At 42.1% G+C, this 19919-nt stretch overlaps 2 protein-coding genes across 2 annotated transcripts; one reads left to right on the forward strand and one right to left on the reverse strand.

Annotated features, from left to right (window-relative positions):
- The first annotated feature begins 256 nt into the window (after positions 1-256).
- LOC134468798 (oocyte zinc finger protein XlCOF6-like) lies at positions 257-15914 on the forward strand. Its single transcript, XM_063222670.1, has 8 exons — positions 257-353; positions 1055-1103; positions 2584-2676; positions 2913-3044; positions 3767-4038; positions 4438-4505; positions 7140-7333; positions 12917-15914. The coding sequence occupies exons 3-8, from the start codon at positions 2604-2606 to the stop codon at positions 14449-14451; spliced, it is 2274 nt and encodes a 757-aa protein (XP_063078740.1). The 5' UTR covers positions 257-353; positions 1055-1103; positions 2584-2603; the 3' UTR covers positions 14452-15914.
- An 882-nt stretch (positions 15915-16796) lies between these two features.
- On the reverse strand, positions 16797-19350 carry ndufaf4 (NADH:ubiquinone oxidoreductase complex assembly factor 4). The gene is made up of 3 exons (XM_063223100.1): positions 19176-19350; positions 18427-18521; positions 16797-17369 (listed from the first exon to the last, which is right to left on the reverse strand). The coding sequence occupies exons 1-3, from the start codon at positions 19306-19308 to the stop codon at positions 17058-17060; spliced, it is 540 nt and encodes a 179-aa protein (XP_063079170.1). The 5' UTR covers positions 19309-19350; the 3' UTR covers positions 16797-17057.
- Positions 19351-19919: the final 569 nt, after the last annotated feature.

The following is a 19919-nucleotide window of genomic DNA, read 5'->3' on the forward strand; positions in this document are numbered from 1 at the left end:
GATCTCTTGTGTAATTAAACTTTCCCTGGCACATTCATGATGACATCTAGTTAAGCCTACATTATTAATATTTTCTTTTTGTGTGAAATGTTTACAACTAGACTACATGGGTCCCACGTCAGTCGAAACGGGAAGCATCCAGAAATATTGGCCTTGCTGGCTGGTTGGCAACAAGAAACTTTGGGTCGGCCACCTAGACGTAACGTGTCTTTGGCGCGAAAATATGATTCTGGAACATGATCAGCTGTTCGTGCGCATTCATTCATCTGAGGCGAAAGTCATCATTCATTCATCATTTGAACAGAAGATATCAAGAAAAGACCTTTCATGCTCTCGTTTGTTCTTTGAAATAGGTAGGTGTGGTGACCTTATCAGTGAACACTAATTAATCTGTCGACGTAAAATACCCGCTGTAATCTAAAATGAGTCACCTGTTGACCGCTATGCATAAACCGTGTCACTGTCTTTGCCTCAGTAAGTTTGATGATGGCTAGATAATATCGGGAGCTAACTTAAGAGTAGAATCTAATTTTCAGTAGATAGTTTGTATATTGTATACCCCAAAAGATATTTTTCCTCAGCATATCAACTCTGTACGGAAGTGTGGTCTACGGCTAGAATTGTCTACAAAATAGCTAGCCTAGTAGGCCTACTCTTCTTCTGTGTTTTGGAGGCCACTGTATGATACATAATGATAATAAGGAGAGCGTGCCTATGTTCCCACAGCCCACGTCCCTCACTAAGATTTTTTTTTTTTTACATTATTTTTAGGCCCATGGTATTGGTCCCACAGCCCAATGAATGGTCCCACACTGCTGCTCCATGTTCCCACATTTCTAAGAATTTATTCAAATGTAGGCCCTATGTTCCAGGGGGGGACAAGCAACACGCTGTGGGACCAATGGGCTGTGGGAACATAGAGCTGACCCCCATAAGGGGTTATAATTACATTGTGGCTTCAGAAGCAAGCCATCATCAATGGATGTTCCAGGAAGACGAAAGCAAAGGTGTTGAATTGTTTTTCAAATGTAATTATTAAAAATCTTTTCTCCAGTGACAGCGGGGTCTCAATCTCACAACCAGCCAAGAGTTCATCTGATGAGGTAGGCCTATGTACATGACAATACTTTAAATTTTGTACTCAAATTGTTTAACCCCTTAGCACAGCACTATGGCTCTCTGTAGTGTCATAGCAATGCTGTTATGATGTAGTTAAGCATTTTCAGCAAGGGAATAGGGTCGCCGGCGACCCCAGCTGCAGTAAGAGGCTATGGAGGGCTCTGGAGGACCGGGTGTGATAAAAAAGAAGAGTGACACACCATAAAAGCCTACCAGGACCAGAAAGATCAGCCAGTTCTTTTTATTATACACTCACAATATGAAGAAAAACAGAACTGAGTCCTTTTGCTGTCGGTTCGCTTTTTGGTCCACTTAAAGAGGACTGAGTTCGGTTCACTTAAAGAGGACTAGGTGTGAAAATGCTAATAGTTTCACCCTCAATCACACTCATATGCACTAAGCTTATAGGCATACAGCACAGTGACACCCATGTATACTGGTAAAATACACATTCTACTATCTCAAACATTGCACTATAACTATAGGCTACTCATATCATAATACACATACATTATGTACACATCCAATTGCACACACTCACTCACTCATAAAACGGTAAAACGAAAGTATTATTGGAAGGATGCCTTTAGGGTGCACAAGCTCTGTAAGTTGCGAGCTCATAAAACTGTTAAACTTCACAGCAAAAATGTTTCAAACCGCACTTGTCACGGAATGGAAGCACACATGCAATGGTGTAAATGTACACAGCTTATACCGTTTATCAGTGCCCCTCAATGTCTTCAAAACCAGTGAAACTGGGAGAAGGGAAGGATTCACCTTTCTCTCCCTCTGGATTTGAGCTCTCTGCGAGTGTGCGTACGAGACAGGGTAAAGGAGGCGAAGCAGTAAAGACAAAATAAAGTTAGCGCCACTCAGGGCAGTAGAGTCAGCATCATGCTTATGAGCACATGGCTGAAGATGGATAGGTGGGGCAAAAAACAAACAAACGATGCACTGGATCATCAGCTGTTGGATCGATCGATTATTTTCAGCCCTAGACAGTACTGTGTCAAAATTACGGATGGCCAGGATGAGGGAGTTCCAGTGGGTGGGGGCAGCGATGGCGAAGGCTCGGTCTCCGAGGGTCTGGTATTTGGTCGTGGTGATGTGGCTGAGGAGGTTGGCATCTGCAGAGCTCAGTTGACGTGTGGGGGAATGGGTCAGTCAGGTCACAGTGGATGCAGTTTGGTGGACTAGGGGACAAAATGCACACACACACACACACACACACACACACACACGTGTATACACATGCATATACACATGCATGAAAAACACACACACACACACACGTGCACGCACGCGCGCACACGCACGCGCGCACACACACACACACACACACACACACAAATTAACTGGAACGTGTGGTAATGAATAGATGGTAGTGTGCTATTCTTATGTATCATAATGTGCTATACACATATTTTTGATTGATTGATTGATTGATTCTTGTTGTTACACAAGTGCACAATTCAGAGTCAGCCATGGAGGCAGACACACAGGAGTTTTTGGATGGAGAGGTAGCAAGAGAGAAAGTCCCCACAGCAAAGACACCTGGTAAATACATATCCACACTCACACACACATACACACACACTCAGAACTCAGAAATACACACAAATACCGTACTTCACTTAGTACGGTCTTTTGCTTCTGATGTGTGAAGTTGTTCAAGAATTAAATGATTCGCACCTCATCACAGATTACAGACAGATAAAACTATTAATAGTTGTAATGGGGTTATTTCTCTTAGTAAATTGTGGAAAGCAGCTGCGTATGCATGTGTGTGTCAGATGTGCCAAAGATAGATTGGTTGAAGCAGCAGAAAGCCCAACTGAAGGACTACAAGCGTGGAGGCAGGCTGCGGAACAAATCCCGAATTAGTTACACTGAGGAGGAAGAACCCAACGATGACAACTACTTCCGTAAGGCACACACACACACACACACACACACACACACACACACACACACACACACACACACACACACACACACACACAGTCAGGGTCCCCTGTGGATCTGTAAAAACTCTACAAATGTTTCAGTGTATATTGTTTAAGGCATTAAGAATAACTAAATTTATCATTCAGGCATTATTACATTTCACATGGCTGGCATTAATGTTCATCAGGGCACAATGTACAAACCTTAACTCCATTGAAGTTGGGACACAGTGGGTTAAATTGTGAATAATAACATAACATTAGATGGAGAACAGTACAAAGAAAACATATCAGCAGCCAAAACTGAGCAAAAATATTATTGGGGGGATATTTGAGAAATGACAGGGGGACAGGGGAAAATTTTGACTGAAAACAAAACAAAGGACAGCACTTGATTTTGCATTACAAAACTTGTGTTTATTTCTGTCTTGGACACCATTTTAGCAGCTCAAATAGTAGGTGTGTGTTTCGTCATATTTTCCTTTCTGTAGTCCTTTCAATGTGACAGGTCTTGACCACAAGCCTGATTTTATCCCCTAGTTGACCTTATGATGGAACTAAACAGTTAGAACATAGTAGAGAATACAATTTGGGCTCATTATGTGGCAATAATTGAAGGCCTCCCTTCAAAATATGCCCGTGTGGTTTTCATGCTGTTTAAATCATATAAATCATTGACTGTTCTCTGTTCTGGTCTATAGTGTGTGAGGACTGTGAAGACGTCTTCATTGAGGAATGCTGGATCCATGGGCCCCCCATCTTCATCCCTGACACCCCGGCACCAGTAGGGGTCCCAGACCGAGCCAGACTCACACTGCCCCCAGGCCTGGAGGTCAGCAGGTCCCACATCCCCAACGCAGGACTGGGGGTGTTCAACCGAGGCCAGGAGATAGCCAGAGGAACACACTTTGGACCCTACGAGGGAGAAGTCATGTACAAGGACCAGGCCATGGAGAGTGGATACTCCTGGGTGGTAAGATACACACGCGCACACGCACATGCACACGCACAGCATGCAACACACACACAGCAACAGTGGATACATTTGAGTGGTGACACACACACATCATAGAGAGATTACATACTCTTGGGTGATGAAATACTCACACACACACACCATAGAGAAAATATATTTTGGGTGGTGACACACACACGCACACGCACACACGTACAATAGACAGTGAATACTTTTTGGGTGGTGAGACACACACCATATGTATAATAGATGTGTACGTATGTTTGAATGTGTGATGTATTTGAACACGTAACCTAACATATTGTTACGTTGATTTGTGTGTGTGTGCGTGTGTGTGCGTGTGTGTGTGTGTGTGTGTGTGTGTGTGTGTGTGTGTGTGTGTGTGTGTTGTCACAGATTTTTAAGGGTCTGCACAGAGATGAGTGCATAGATGCGAAGAGGGAGACTCATTCCAACTGGATGAGGTAACTCCCGGAATTTATCCACAATGAATAGTCTGCATGAGCTGTATGTGAGAGTATGTTAATATGTTAATATGTATGTTCTATGAAAATATGTTTATGCTTTAAGAGCACAACACTAACTTGTCAGTAGGCAGAACCAGAACAGGTGTTGCCAATTGATGGTTCCATTCTTAACTGTGAAGAGTATTCCGGAACACTGCTATGGAACACTTCTAGGCAATAGGGCACCTAACCGCAGAAATACACCAGCGGCGATCTGAGCGAGTCAAGCGACGGAAGTAATTGACTTTGTATTGAGCCGAGAGACAAAAGCGATTCTGGAGACTAGAGCGATTTGCGCGACGATCGCGACAATTTGAAGTTGAAATCTTTTCAACTTTCTATGACGCGGTTCGGCGACAAGCCGCGACAGCCAATGACTGTATAGAGGTCAGTGACCACAGCCAATGGGAATGCTTGAATGCTTTGCCTTCTGCCTGTACGGACATACTCTTGTCTCCTCAATCGCTCGTATCGCTTGCTGCTGCACTCTGTCGCTTGAATCGCGTCGCCGCTGGTGTATCTCTGCGGTTAGTCACACCCTTCTACCAGAGACGTTCTAAATGCATTAGAATAGAGAATCTTTGCTTCTACTTCCGACCCATGGGGCCAGAGATTCTTTAAATATAGAGATATGGCAACATAATAGGTTTCTATGGGCACCTAACATGACCAGGTTCCGGTCTGCCTAAAGGGGCGTGTCATAATGCTCCTAGCATTGAATAGAACAGTCCCTAGGTCTGCCTAAAGGGGGATTTCCCCCCCAATAATAGAACCCGGAAACAATTTGCCAATGGAATCTCTCTCTCTCTCTACTCTCTCTGATGGGGCTGTAGCTCTCAAAATTTTGACGTGAACCGAGGCTGAAGGTGTGCAGCCAGCTGTACCGCTGCTGAAGTGGCTGCACACCAGACATGCGACTTCAGTTGTGTAGTCCAAATGATTACATATTTTTGCACACACACAACTAAAAAATAGCTTGCCAAGTGAAGTCGACAAGCACATTATTGGTTATCATTAATTCTGAGGTACAGCATATGTGTGATCGAGGGAATGCGAGGTGGATCGGAAAATAGCTTTGATCAGTCCATTGCAACCCAGTCAACAGTTTTGGCTTTCACAGCCCCATGAGCCGCCCGGAAGGGGTGGAGACTTAGGTACCCCATTTCATATTGTCTTGCTGGGGAAGTAATTACAGCCAGCTGCTTGGCTTAGTGGCTATGGCATTTGTTTGAAGATCAGGAGGTTGCAAGTTTGAATCCCTCTCTGACCCAGATTGATTTTCAGATATCATTATATTGTATATCAGTATACAGTGCCAAATTAAAATAGCATGTACGTTATTTATTTTACTAAAACTGCTCAGCTCTGGCCCAAAGACAAGCCCACTATTAGAATTTTCTGTGAGAATGCAATCTAGTTACTTTTAATTTTGCCTGGTAAGATACCTCTGCCAAAGTAAGATAAATAAAATATGGGGAGGTTGTTCCAATACATTACTTCACAACCAAGACCTTCAGCTGCGATAATAGACTTCTGTATTTTGGATTTGAACTACATTTTTTTCCTATCAAAATTCAAACCTGTTAAAGCCACAGAGAATCAGTGGTATGTAATCAGTTTTATGTAAACTGAGGTAGGGCTGTCACAATATTCAATAAGTCAATATATCGTACAATAAGTTTTTACAAGCATGATAACTTTTTTGCCACAATAAGTTTTTGCATGCTTCTTTGTTTTCCTCGTCACTCTCTTTTAGACTGAATATCGATAGGCACATTTCATTCAGCGCAATGTTGCTTCAACGTTGGTGTACTTTTAATTTTCAGTCTGTCTACCTTGTCTATCTCTCTATCTACCCCTCTATCTAGCACCCCATGCTGCAACGCTTTCAAAATTAGAAAGGGTGTATTCGCATTTCTATCCCATTATCAATATATATTTTTGAAATGACCGAGAAGACCATATTCTACCATGAAGACTCGAGAGGCAAATGAACGTTATTAACATTTATTGAACAATAGACATGATACAAAAATGCATGAATCCGTTTGGCGAACAATTTACACTTGATATAAAATGCATGAATCTGTTTGGCGAAGGTTCCCGTCTTCGCGTTGAACTCCGGGGTAGGACGGCATATCCTCCAGCGGAGATGGAGGCGGGCGTAGCCTGCCCCCTAACAGACGGGAACCACTGGTGACGGTGGACGGAGGGGTGGTGGTGGCTTCAAAGTCGGCTTAACTGGAAAGCAGAGAACAGAATGAGTGACTGATTTTTAAACAAACGTGAATGCGATCCATTGGCTGAGAGGGAACGATGCATGAGTGATGCGTAACGGGGAAATCCCCAATCTCGCGTTGAGATTGGTTGACGATCCTGGGCAATGATGACGCATGTATGATCTGTCAAAAGGGAGATTGGATGGTTAGCCTAGTAAGTTTGACAGCCGAGAAATTCGAGTCTCCCTGGTAGAATTTACGCAAGCTCCCATTTATCGTTTATCGCAATAATTTCTTGGCCAATTTATCGTCCAGCAAAATTTGTTATCGTGACAGGCCTAAACTAAGGTAGGATATTGGTTGTTGTCAACAGGTATGTGAACTGTGCTCGTGACCGTGAGGAGCAGAATCTGGTGGCGTTTCAGTACAGAGGAGGGATTGTGTATCGCTGCTGTCGACCCATTGGTCCTGGAGAAGAGCTGCTGGTCTGGTATGGAGAAGACTACGCCAAAGAGCTGGGCATCACACTCGACTACCTCTGGGACGTCAACACTAAAGGTACTAAAGGTAGGTCACTATCAACCAATCAGACGATGGAACATTGAAGATTAGCTAATCATATACCAGTAATAAGATGAACTAGATTGCATTCTCACAGAAAATGCTGGAAGCGGGCTTGCCTTTTGGGGCAGAGATGAGCAGTTTTATTTTTGATATCTCTATCCCTAAATTAAAAACAAACTACTATTGAGCAAAACAAAGCTAAAAGAAATGTTGGAAAAGTCCATCCACCCAGACAGAAATGGGCCAAACAATTCAGCCATCTTGGATTCAGCCATCTTGAAAGTGTTGTAGCTCCGCGTTTTGGGGATATACTAAATGACATACAGTTGAGGANGATATTACTAGCCCCCCTCCTGATATTAGACATATCTCTTCATTGATCATTGAGAATGATCATTATTAATAAATGTGTGTTGTTCTGGAAACAAATACACCATGGACATAGTATCCAATAAGTTAAATTTGGACTTTTTCACATTTTCACATTCACACTTCCATTTTCACAATGAGTTTAAACAAAAAAGTCTAAAAATGGCAAGGACAAAATTATTAGCCCCCTTATCATTAATAGTCAATACAGTGCCATTTATTAACAAATATTGACACCAGGCACTTTGATTAGTTGTTAACTATGTTGGCACATGTCCTACCAGGGATTTTGGCCCATTTTTTACATCGCAAATAGTTAAGATGGTCCAAATGGCATGGATGTTGAGAATGGACATTCATTTTCAGCACTCTTCAAATACTATCTAAAGGATTGAGGTCTGAACCACTCCATGACCATGGTTTTAGTATCCTTGAGGAACATTGAACTATTTTGGATGCTAGTTTTGGGTTATTATCTTATTGAAAGATCCAGTGAACATCTTAGCTCCCTCTATGAGCATATTTTTGCAAGGTCACTTTCCACATTCTATCATAATTTTCAGTTTTTATGGTGCCGTACACCCAAACAAGGTTTCCTGTGGCTGAGGCTGCCACAGAATGATGCATCCACCACCATGTTTAATTGTGGAAACCATCTTATAACGATTCAAGGCCTATCCCTTTCTTCACCTGACAGAAGCAGAATTCATGCATCAAAGCAGGTGCAATTGAATATCATCAGATGAAAGCAGAGATGTTCAAAACTCATTTTTGACTTTCAAATGTTCACAGGCAAAGCTCAATAACACTCTGATATGCACTGCCTTTAGTAAAGGGGTTTTTCTGTGATGATGACCCCAAAGCCCAATATGATGACAAGCCCTAACAACTGTCTTTCTTGGTGGGGGAAAAAACTCCAGGTGAGGCCAGGTCAATAACAATCATCTAGGCAGGTGTCCAATGCTTCTTTGGTCTAATGAGGCCAAGCAGTTTCTACAGTTACACACAGTGGTGGGGCATCAAGTTTAGTCTGTTATTCAGCCTCAGACACAGGGAGTCTGGGTCTGAATCTGGATTGCTGGGTCTTCCAACAACATTGTAACCCAAAGCATACATTTAGATTAGTTCAGAGGTTCTTCAAGGACACTAAAACCATGATATTGGAATCACCCGCTCATAGTCCAGTCCTCAATCCCACTGAGAGTCTGTGGTTAATGTCTATGCTCAGCATCCATGCGATTTGGACCAACTAGAGCATTTTGCAGTGAAGAAATGGGCCAAAATCCCTAGTGGGGCATGTGCCAACCTAGGTAGCAACTTATCAGAGCCTGTTGTCAGTTTTGGTTCATAAATGCCGCCATATTGACTATTAATGATCAGGGGGCTAATAATTTTGTCCTTGTCATTTTTGCCCTTTTTTGTTTAAACTCATCGTAACAATAGAAAAATCCAAATTCAACTCATTGAACATTATCTCCATCAGTGTATTTGTTTCCAGAATAACAGAAACGGTTAATAATGGTCATTCTTACTGAGAAATCAAGAGAAATGTCTAATTTCAGGAGGGGGGCTAATAATATCGTCCTCAACTGTACATGCAGGGCTCTAAAATAACACACGCCAACACGCCAAATGCGGGTGAAAATCAATTTTGGCTAGTAGAAAAAATCATCCACTAGCCAAATTGGCCGGTAGACTCTAGCGCGCGCCCGAACGTCAAACAGCTGCCAGCACAGATCTGTGGCTGACTGCTGTCTGATGAACGTTTAAACGGCGCCTACATTACCCATGAACAGTAGGCCTACCGTCATGATGTAGCCCACACCCATTGGCTGGCCGTTAATCACAATAACGCAGCTTCACATTCATTGGCTGCGTGTTAGATGCCCGCGCTGGAACTACTGTTGATCAAATATTTTCAATGAGCGGACTAGCTCGGATTACTTCGGTTTTGTAGGTTTTGGACGGGTGAAAAAGAATGTGGCAGTGGTTAGAGCAAGGTTATGTGTCGGTGAATGCAACTTGCAACTGTAGTGACGCTGAAATGGAGTGGTGGTGGTGGTGGAGAAAACGGCATGAGTGGAGGAGCATGACAGCTGTCTGTCAAAACCGTGTAGCCCTGCTGTCAGAAGTCGTCTGATATTTGCGAGGTCCTCGCAACTAGGCCTACCTACGATGGAGTTGTCGTTTCCTAATAATGCCCACGCCATCGGAAAGACCATGCACGAGTTTGACATGGATGAACGAGTAAGTGAAAAAAAAAACGGTAACAAAAAACTAGCGACGCTATGAAAGTAGCAAAGTAAGCTGGTGGTCTCTGTGATGTTATTGGATGTCTACTAGTTTAGTTAGACATAGCGTAGCCTAATTATTGTCATTCCAAGCGCATGATATTAGAGTGAAGCAAGTATTAATCCTGCAGGAACCTAAAGGTGTGAAGCAGCAGCAGCAGCAGCATAAAGAAACACACAAATGCAGACATCATACGCACCGCACTGAGGTGTGTGTGTGTGTGTGTGTGTGTGTGTGTGTGTGTGTGTGTGTGTGTGTGTGTGTGGTGTCCTCCTCTTCTCCTCCCCACCCCTCTCTTCTGTGCATTGTCCATGGCATTTGACCTACTGTGTGTGAAGTTTAAGTGATACTGTGTGGGGGATAGGAGGTTTTGTAGTGTTTGGTTGTGTGTGTTTGGCTAGTGTATGTTGAAAGTCTGGTATGTGTGCAACATGTGTGTTGAAGGCATGCTGTTTTTGTGTGAGGTGTAGGCCTATACATGTGAGGTTTGGGTGATGGTGTAATAGGCTAGTGTTTGGCTGTCTGTACTGTACAGTATATGGTCCAGCGTAGGTCTGGTATGTGAGAGGCATGTGTGATGCAATTCACTGTTTTCAGAGGAAATTGAATAAAAAATAATGAAAATTCAGGTAATAAAAATAATTACTAAATAATTATAGAATAAACTGAACAGTGAAATATTTTGAGTATAATGTTTATATTGTTTATCTGTGTTGAGGATATAGTTTAATGGAATAATTAAAAGCAACATAATTAACGCATGGTTTATTTTGGTGAGATAAAAAAATGGCTAGTTGACCTTCCATTTGGCTAGTAAGAAAACATGTCTGCCAGCCAAATTGGCTGGTGGTGGAAAAAGTTAATTTAGAGCCCTGCATACATGGTATTTTAAGTTGGCTAAGGAACACTGCATATTATATAATTTTGAAAATCAACATGGGTCCGAGTGGGATTCGAACTCACAACCTCCATATATGTAATCCAGCCCCTTTGCCATTGATACTAAATGACATACATGGTATTTGAAGTTGGCTAAGGAACACTGCATATGATATAATTTTGAAAATCAACATGGGTCCGAGTGGGATTCGAACTCCCAACCTCTATATTGCTGATGTAGGACTATTACCATTGGGCCAATCAGCTGCCTATACAATGCATAACAGCAAGACAATATTACATTGCATTGAAGATCTGAACAATAGACTTCCAGAACTGCAGAGCATCTGCTCGTTAAGAATAGAATGTTGAGAGAAAGTGACAGTTGAGATGGAACCCTATATTGGCTGCACCTGTTCTGATTGACTGAATGGCAGTTAGTATGGTGCTCTAAGACAGAGGGCAGAATCAGAAACAGTTTTTTGTCTTTAGCTTGATGTTGCTAAAAAACTAAAATGAATTGGCACATGTGCTTTCAACAGATTGAAGTCATGAATGTGATCTCTCTAACAGTCTTTGAATGAAGTTTATAGGTTAAACGGTTCAGTCACAAATGGACCTCTTGTGGAACATTAGTGGTGTGGATCGGCACTGCCCTCACGATCCGATTCGATCACGATTCGGGAGGTAGTAGATCCGATTCGATTCGATTCTATTAGATCCAATCCGATTCGATTCAATTCTACAATGCATTGCAATGCATTACATTTCTACTGAACGCAAAGCAAATGTTCAGCCATGATGAGGAAATACAAGTAGTCAGATACTGAGCAACAATTTATTGGCTGTTTTCTGTATCAGTCTTGCAATGTTTTGAAGTGTTTTTATTTAATTTAACATTTATTTGCTCCCGAAATATCCATGGAAGTAATTGAAACTTAAAAAAATTGCCGGATTGATTCTGGAACTTGCCGGATCTGGATCTGGATTGTCCATGCCCCGGATCGATTCAGATCGCCGAATCGATCATTGTTGACACCACTATGGAACATGCGCTGACCTCCTGAAAAAGGCACTTCGAGAGTCAATGGGAAAAGCAATGGGGCCAGCCCTGCCGTTCTTACACACCTGCCATTTAAAAAGTAATGGGAGTTTTGACATGAAACGTTCAGAGTTTGGGGACATCTCATAGAGCTCGCTAACAACACATCAACTAAACTTCTAGGTGAAAGTGTTGATGTTTTATGACCGAAAAAGCCTCCTACACTCTGATCTGTAGAGTGGCGGAACCTTGGTTCATGAAGGTTCTACCATTGTTTTCAATGGGGACCCAAACTTGCACAAAATCGCCAAAAACGGGAAAACGACAAGAGACACGGACACGCTATAGCAGAACAAATGATCTCCAAGCCGAGCCGGTCGTTTTAGTGTTTGAATGGTGTCTCTATCTCGAAAGGCCTAGGAGGAGATCCATTTTCTATTTTTGCTGCCCTGCACAAGAAAACATCAAAGCAAGCAAGCAAGCATAATAAACAGACTTAAAGATTACTAGAATCGGGCCTTGCTCTGCAAGCCCGCTTAATAATAACTAAACAGGACTTAGAGATTACTAGAATCGGGCCTTGCTCTGCAAGCCCGCTTAATAATAAACTGTACTTAGGGATTACTAGAATCGGGCCTTGCTCTGCAAGCCCGCTTAATCAGTCACATACTACATCACTTTTAATTACGTGGGATGTAATTGAAGAGCTTTGTCGCAAAATCATGTATATTCATTTTGGAACATTTTAGGAAATTGACATTTTTGTATTGGGCTTTGCATTGCGAAATTCTTTTGACATACTAGATCTAAAAAGTAAGTTCTGAAAATATTTGAATGGCAAACATTCACACACATACATAATGAGAAGTCTGAACAGTCATTTCTAATAATGAAATGCAAAAGTTAAAAAAAGCGTGCTTGGGTCATTTTGCAACGAAATTCCAATTATTTAAAGGTTCAGCGGTATTTAATTAGTCTTTCTGTCTTTCTGTCTTGTCTTACAGAGGTGTCTCAGGTGCACAAACACGTCAAGAGAAGTCCCACAGATGAGTATGTGCATCTGCGGAGGTCTGGAGAGATCAGATCAGATGTCTTACCTTCGGGAGATAGAAACCGACACAAACACCAATCCACAACTGAGGCATCCAGACCAGTCACACAGTCTTCTTCAGAACAGCCAGGAACGGACGACCAGAAGCAAAATCGCATCTCTCACATAGGAGGGAAGACACAGCATCGTACTCACACAGGCGAAAGGCCGTATCAGTGCAGTCAATGTGGCAAGAGATTCATTCAAGTAAAAACTTTAAAAGAACACCAGCGCATTCACACAGGAGAGAGGCCGTATCACTGCACTCAGTGTGGCAAGACTTTCAATAAAGCATTTAATCTAAAACTACACCAGTACACTCACACAGGAGAGAGGCCGTATCACTGCACTCAGTGTGGCAAGAATTTCACTCAGGCGGGAGCTTTAAAAGTACACCAGCGCACTCACACAGGAGAGAGGCCGTACCACTGCATTCAGTGTGGGGGGACATTCACTCAATGTCGTAGTTTAAAGACACACAAGTGCTCTCACAGTAAAGAGCCCCTCACTCACACAGGTCGGAAGAAACACAGCTGCAGTCAGTGTGGCAAGAGTTTCATTCAGGCAGGAACCTTAAAAGTACACCAGCGCACTCACACAGGAGAGAGGCCGTATCACTGCACTCAGTGTGGCAAGACTTTCAATAAAGCTTTTAATCTAAAACTACACCAGTACACTCACACAGGAGAGAGGCCGTATCACTGCACTCAGTGTGGCAAGAATTTCACTCAGGCGGGAGCTTTAAAAGTACACCAGCGCACTCACACAGGAGAGAGGCCGTACCACTGCATTCAGTGTGGGGGGACATTCACTCAATGTCGTAGTTTAAAGACACACAAGTGCTCTCACAGTAAAGAGCCCCTCACTCACACAGGTCGGAAGAAACACAGCTGCAGTCAGTGTGGCAAGAGTTTCATTCAGGCAGGAACCTTAAAAGTACACCAGCGCACTCACACAGGAGAGAGGCCATATCAGTGCACGCTGTGTGGCAAGAGTTTCAACACAGCATTTAATTTAAAACAACACCAGTACACTCACACAGGAGAGAGGCCGTATCACTGCACTCAGTGTGGCAAGGGTTTCACTCAGACGGGAGCTTTAAAAATACACCAGCGCACTCACACAGGAGCGAGGCCATATGACTGCACATGGTGTGGTAAGAGTTGCATTACGAAGGGAAATTTAAAACTACACCAGTACACTCACACAGGCGAGAGGCCGTATCTCTGCACTCAGTGTGGCAAGAGTTTCACACAGGCGGAACATTTAAGACGACACCAACGCACCCACACTGGAGAGAGGCCGTATCACTGCACACAGTGCGGCAAGAGTTTCAATACAGCATTTATTTTAAAACGACACCAGCGCATTCACACAAGAGAGAGGCCATATAATTGCACTCAGTGTGGCAAGAAGTTCACTCAGGCGGGAGCTTTGAAAGTACATTAGCGCAGTCACACAGGAGAGAGGCTGTATTACTGCTCTCAATGTGGCAAGCGTTGCATTACAAAGGGAAATTTAAAACTACACCAGCGCACTCACACAGGAGAGAGGCCGTATCACTGCACTCAATGCGTCAAGAGTTTTAATACAGCATTTCATTTAAAACGACACCAGCACACTTACACCGGAGAGAGACCGTATCACACGTTCACTCAGTGTCATAGTTTAAAGGTACACAAGTGATCTCACAGTAAAGAGCCCCTCACTCCCACAGGACAGAAAAAACATTGCTTCACTCAGTGTGCCAAGAGTTTCACTGAGCTAACAACTGTAATACAACACCAGCACACGCACACAGGAGAGTGGCCGTTTCACTGGTTTCAGTGTGACAAGAGTTTCACTGCAGATAGGTCTTAAAAACTACATCAGCGCACACATACAGGAGACAGGCGACCTCTAAAATCGTTCCTCGCAATTTTGACAATATTGCTCATATGCACATGTCTGCCCACCTTGTGTAAAGTGCTCTCCCGCGCACAAAAACGACATAAAATCCGCATGGCAACGTGTTTGTGCACAAAATGTACCAGTGCACGTGTATCCTCCAGCAAGTTTGTCTCGAGCCTCATTTTGTTTCCACAAGGCCAATGCCAATAAACAAGACTTTTATCATAAACATTCAAACAGAGAACACATACATTTTTTTCGTGATTTTTGAGAAAATGGCTAGCTCTTATCCAGACTGTTTGTAGGCTTCTTGGGTTTGGGTTCCTTTGTTTTGCATTCTAACCCCGGGTTAGGGTATTGACGAGGTTCAGGGTTACTGCCCTGAAGAAGGCACTCCTGCCGATACGCGTTGGCCTTGTTTTTACTATGTCCATGTAGGTCTTGTCAAATTAAAATACATTTAGCCTTGGTCTGAGAATTTTTACTCAATTTTGAACATACATGAATTTTTTTAGCTGAATTTGTCTCAGCTTGACTCTTCTTTCCTGTGTTCTAGGTTTTAATTTTTCTTTTTTTAAATACTGTAGTGTGTTTAACAATTTATTTTAAATATTTTTTTAAGGATGTGTGAAAGATGAAACACCTTGAGCCATTAACTATACACTATACGTTTAAGTTGTGATATTACTTAAGAAAGTACTCTAAATATATGAAGGGTTTCATTGCAAAACGGTGTATCCACCATTTTTACTTTTGCATTTTATTATTGGAAATGACTGTTCAGAGGTCTGATCACCTTTGTGTGAATTCTTGCCATTCAAATATTTTGAGAACATGCTTTTTAAACCTATATAAAATGAATTTTGCAATGCAATACAATGGAATGCCCAATACAAAATGTCAATTTCCCAACATTCAACAAAATGGAGATACACCGTTTTGCAAATAAACCCTTCATATATTTCTGTGTGTAAATAGGCAAGGGAAAACTGAATAAAATATGGAATGGAGCATAAACTGCATGTACTGTGTTTGTGTTTCTGTCTGTGTAGCTCATCAAACCCCTTAGGCCCTTGTGTTGTCACTACATAATCCATAAAGTAAGATAAATAATGATAATCCATTGACATTTTTCTTCTGTCAGTCATCATGTGCGAGTCCCCATTACAGCGTCCAACTAATGAAGTGTCCAGCACCAATCCGACCTTAATTCCATAGAAAACTTGTGGGGTTGACATGAAAAATGCTGTTCATGAGGCAAAACCAAGAAATGCAAAGGAATTGTGGAATGTAGTACAATTAACGTGGGCTGCAATACCTGTTGGCCGCTACCAGACTTTGGTCGAAACCATGGTTATGCAACAAAATATTAGTTTAGGATCCTCAGTGAAGTTGAATTTTCAATAATCTTTTAGTTTGTACAGAATATTTTTTGAGTTTCCAAAGACGTAAACACTGCTATTTTTTAATATTACATTTCTTCACCTTCTATGAAATATTATAAAATTGAATTACTTAATATTCTTGCTTTGAAATAGATCTGTCCGGTGAATGTGAAGTATCCCCATGCATTTTTTGCTCAGTGAAGTACAATTTCTTTGAAGAGTTTTGACATTTACTCACTTTTGTAAAGGCACTGCTATTATTCTGAGCACAACTGTGGGTTTAACACTTAACCAGCTTCATGGAATACCTCCCATTGTCTGCTGAAGGCAGATATACACAAAACCACAAAGGGCTTCTAATGTCAATGTGAGATGACTAGACAGGCAAGAGAGGGTGATGAAAACCTGTTGTCTTCGTATGTAACGGACAACCACTCTGTACTCAAAAAATGTACGCCATTTTCTCAAAACATGCCAGAATACAATGATGTAATAAAGACAGGCACAGGTCGTACTTGCTCTGATTCAAACGGTTGTGCGTGTTTATGTTCATATTGCAACGTAACCCCAAATGCTCGGGAATAGTACAGTTTACTGATACAGTCATACGGCCAGTATTAAAATACACCAATAAATAATTGCAGTATGCTTCGAAGCAGAGAAAAAAATGATATACTTCTCAGTATTCAGAAAATATCAAAATAAACAAGTAATATTCATGCACGGACGAATACAAATACACCCTTAAGGAAGATTGGGGGGGGATACTACATCTTGATCTCAAGAGTCTTCAATCTGTTTTGGGGCCTTTTTACCAATTGCTGGTGGTAATATCTTCACCTCAAAGGGCACAAAAAAGTTCAATAGTCCCCGGGTATCTTTCAAGTCTAAAGAGTACTCCTGGGCCACTTTCTCTGGAGTCCATGTTTGAGGGTAGCGTTTGTGGTTGTTGACTGCTGTCAGGGCCTCCACGATAGACAGCTTGCCTTTGGGGACGTCGGTAATGTCACAGATGCCATATGGGTCACTCGGCAAGCTGAACTTCAGCGGCCTGCGCTCCTCCTCCTCCTTCTCCTTCTGTTGCTCCAGCGCCTGAAAACCAACACATGGAATTATGGGTCAATTATGTTTATTCAGGGTGTATGCAGGGTTTTAAAAAGTATTAAAAAGGTGATGAATTAAAAAGTCAAAATTTAATGGCATTAAAAGTCGTAAATTTGCTCAAAAAGTATTAATTTTTGAAAAACGAGGTATTATTTTTTTAGTTGCACCATTTTGATTTTAAAAATCTTTGTTTATTCACTGTTTATCACAGTTTTTCAAAACACCAGTGATTCGCGCAACAGTAGCCACCTGACCTAGTTCATAGCAGACTTTTAAACAGCACTCTGGAATCGCACTGCTCCCTTTCGGGCGTCTTTTTGCAAAACACGAAAGTGTAATGTAATGTTTAGAAGGTAGAAATTACAAAAGATGTCTTGTTAATACTGGAATCAGAATGTCGCGATGGTTGTACAAAAAATCTAAAAGGTAGTAAAAAAGGGTATGAAATGGTAGTAAATTAGACTTAAAGATTGCTGTATATATACCCTGTTATTGGGGAGCTCAGACATCAAGTGGTACAACCATAGCTAATGCCCATCAATTTAGTAGTAACAGGTAATGAATGTGCAGAAATTAATATGGTTCTTGGAAAATTCACCGAAAACAAAATAATGGTTCATTCTTTCGAAATTCTGCAGTCGGAAACCCAGACCTCGGGGTACCGGTACTCTGATCGGGGTTCGGAAAAACAAACTCAGAGCAGTTTAATCGGGGTTTGTTAAACATTAGTGTTTTCAGACATTGGTTATCCCCGTTGCAATAGAACACATTTACAACGGATGTCGGGAGGATGTACTCGGGTCTACCGACAACTGAGTTTCAAAAGAATGGACCATTATTAACATACAATAGTGGCATCAGTGCCCCACCCTGACAGGCATGAATTCTGGACATAAACCACTAAAAATGACGCAGTGCAGTTTGCCACTTGGAATGCAGCACAATACAAGATGAGCCTTTGCACTGTTACACCAAACCTTTCACAGCATCCTCCTCCTTCTCGCACTAAACACATAGGCCAACATCAGATTCTGAGCAAACATACCTGAGGCTTAGGATCTTCTGATTCCACGTACACAGTCTTCAACAGAGCCAGTAATGGGTCATTTTTTTTGTGAATTTCCCCAGTGACTTCTGCATCTGCAAGCAAAATAAACACACATTGGTCTTGGAAATGCTCACACAGTGACAGTTATTACAATGGCCTACAACAATAACAGGTGTGTCAGTGCATTCTGAATAGAATACCTTCATAAAAACACATTTGTTGTACATTGAATGGCTGTGCATTCTCCAATGTCTGCCTGTGTGTTACTGTACAAAGATGGCTGCTCTTGGAGCATCTAAGCGGCCCCATATGACCTCATGAACTGAATAACCTTGCGTAATGATACCCTAACAAACCATCACCAGCTTGGCACACTTGAGACAATGTCATACTACTATGTGGCATGCTTGGAGGGGAGACCACTGGTAGAAGGACGACACACAACAGAGGGTTGCGGCTTTGGCTAACTCAAATTCAAAGGTTACAGGCAGCGGGCAAATCGTAAAGTCTGTTACGCCACTCCACATGGCGTGTCCAGCAGCAAACTACGATTACTTTACGAATTTTTAGTTCAGGTTGCCCGTAGGCTACGAGGTCTTAAACGCCTTCCAGAAGTTTCCGACCTCCTCGTTTAAACTCAATGAGCTACTAGACACTGTAGCGTAGCCCACTGTGAAGTTACTTAACCAGCAGCCTTGTACTCATTGCACAAGTGATGGGATTCAGAGAACACCTTTCACACTTACCCTGGGCGGTCACGGGCGCGTTATCTGGAGTAGCATATCGAGGAGCGGGCAGTGGTTTTTCCCTCTGTAGTTCACGATGAGCACGACTTTCTAAATTAAAATTGCGAAACATGCGTCCGATCCGAGACCCCATCGTACGCAGCCTGCACCCGCACTGACACTGCAGCTAGAGAAGAAGTCTGAGAAACTGTCAAAAGAAACACCTCAAAAATTAGATTAGCGCCCTCTACCGAAGGGGATGACTCATTACCCCTTAAACCTGGGGGGAAGAGTTCTATAAAACCAGATTATTTTGTGTCCTTCAAGAAGAGAAGTGAAGTTCTCAGGCCATCGTATATCAGCGCAAGAAAGCGTAAAGAGAAAGGTGAATGGCCCAAGATTGACCGGTAATTTGAGTAGGCCTAGGCCTAGACTGCACAGGTAAATAATCTAATAGAAGAGCCTGGAGACCTCTTAACTAAATGATGCCTGCAGGTAGGCCTATATTATCTATTAGCAGGTTTACCACTTCCTGTAGGTGAACTAAGTATATACTAAGTAATAATATACTAGCTAGTTTATCACTTAACCACGTTCCAGCAACCCAACCTCAGCAACTTGAATTGAGACTTGTGAAGCATACCGAAATGCATGAAAGCTGTGATTAAAAATTAAGCTCACTCACCCAAATATTGACTTGTGAACTCCTGTTAAATTAAAACATTAGCCTACTATCATGTTGTTTTAAAGTGAAGGGTAAGTTAC

Source organism: Engraulis encrasicolus, chromosome 18 (genome assembly GCF_034702125.1).
Source record: "Engraulis encrasicolus isolate BLACKSEA-1 chromosome 18, IST_EnEncr_1.0, whole genome shotgun sequence".
Classification (NCBI taxonomy): Eukaryota; Metazoa; Chordata; class Actinopteri; order Clupeiformes; family Engraulidae; genus Engraulis; species Engraulis encrasicolus.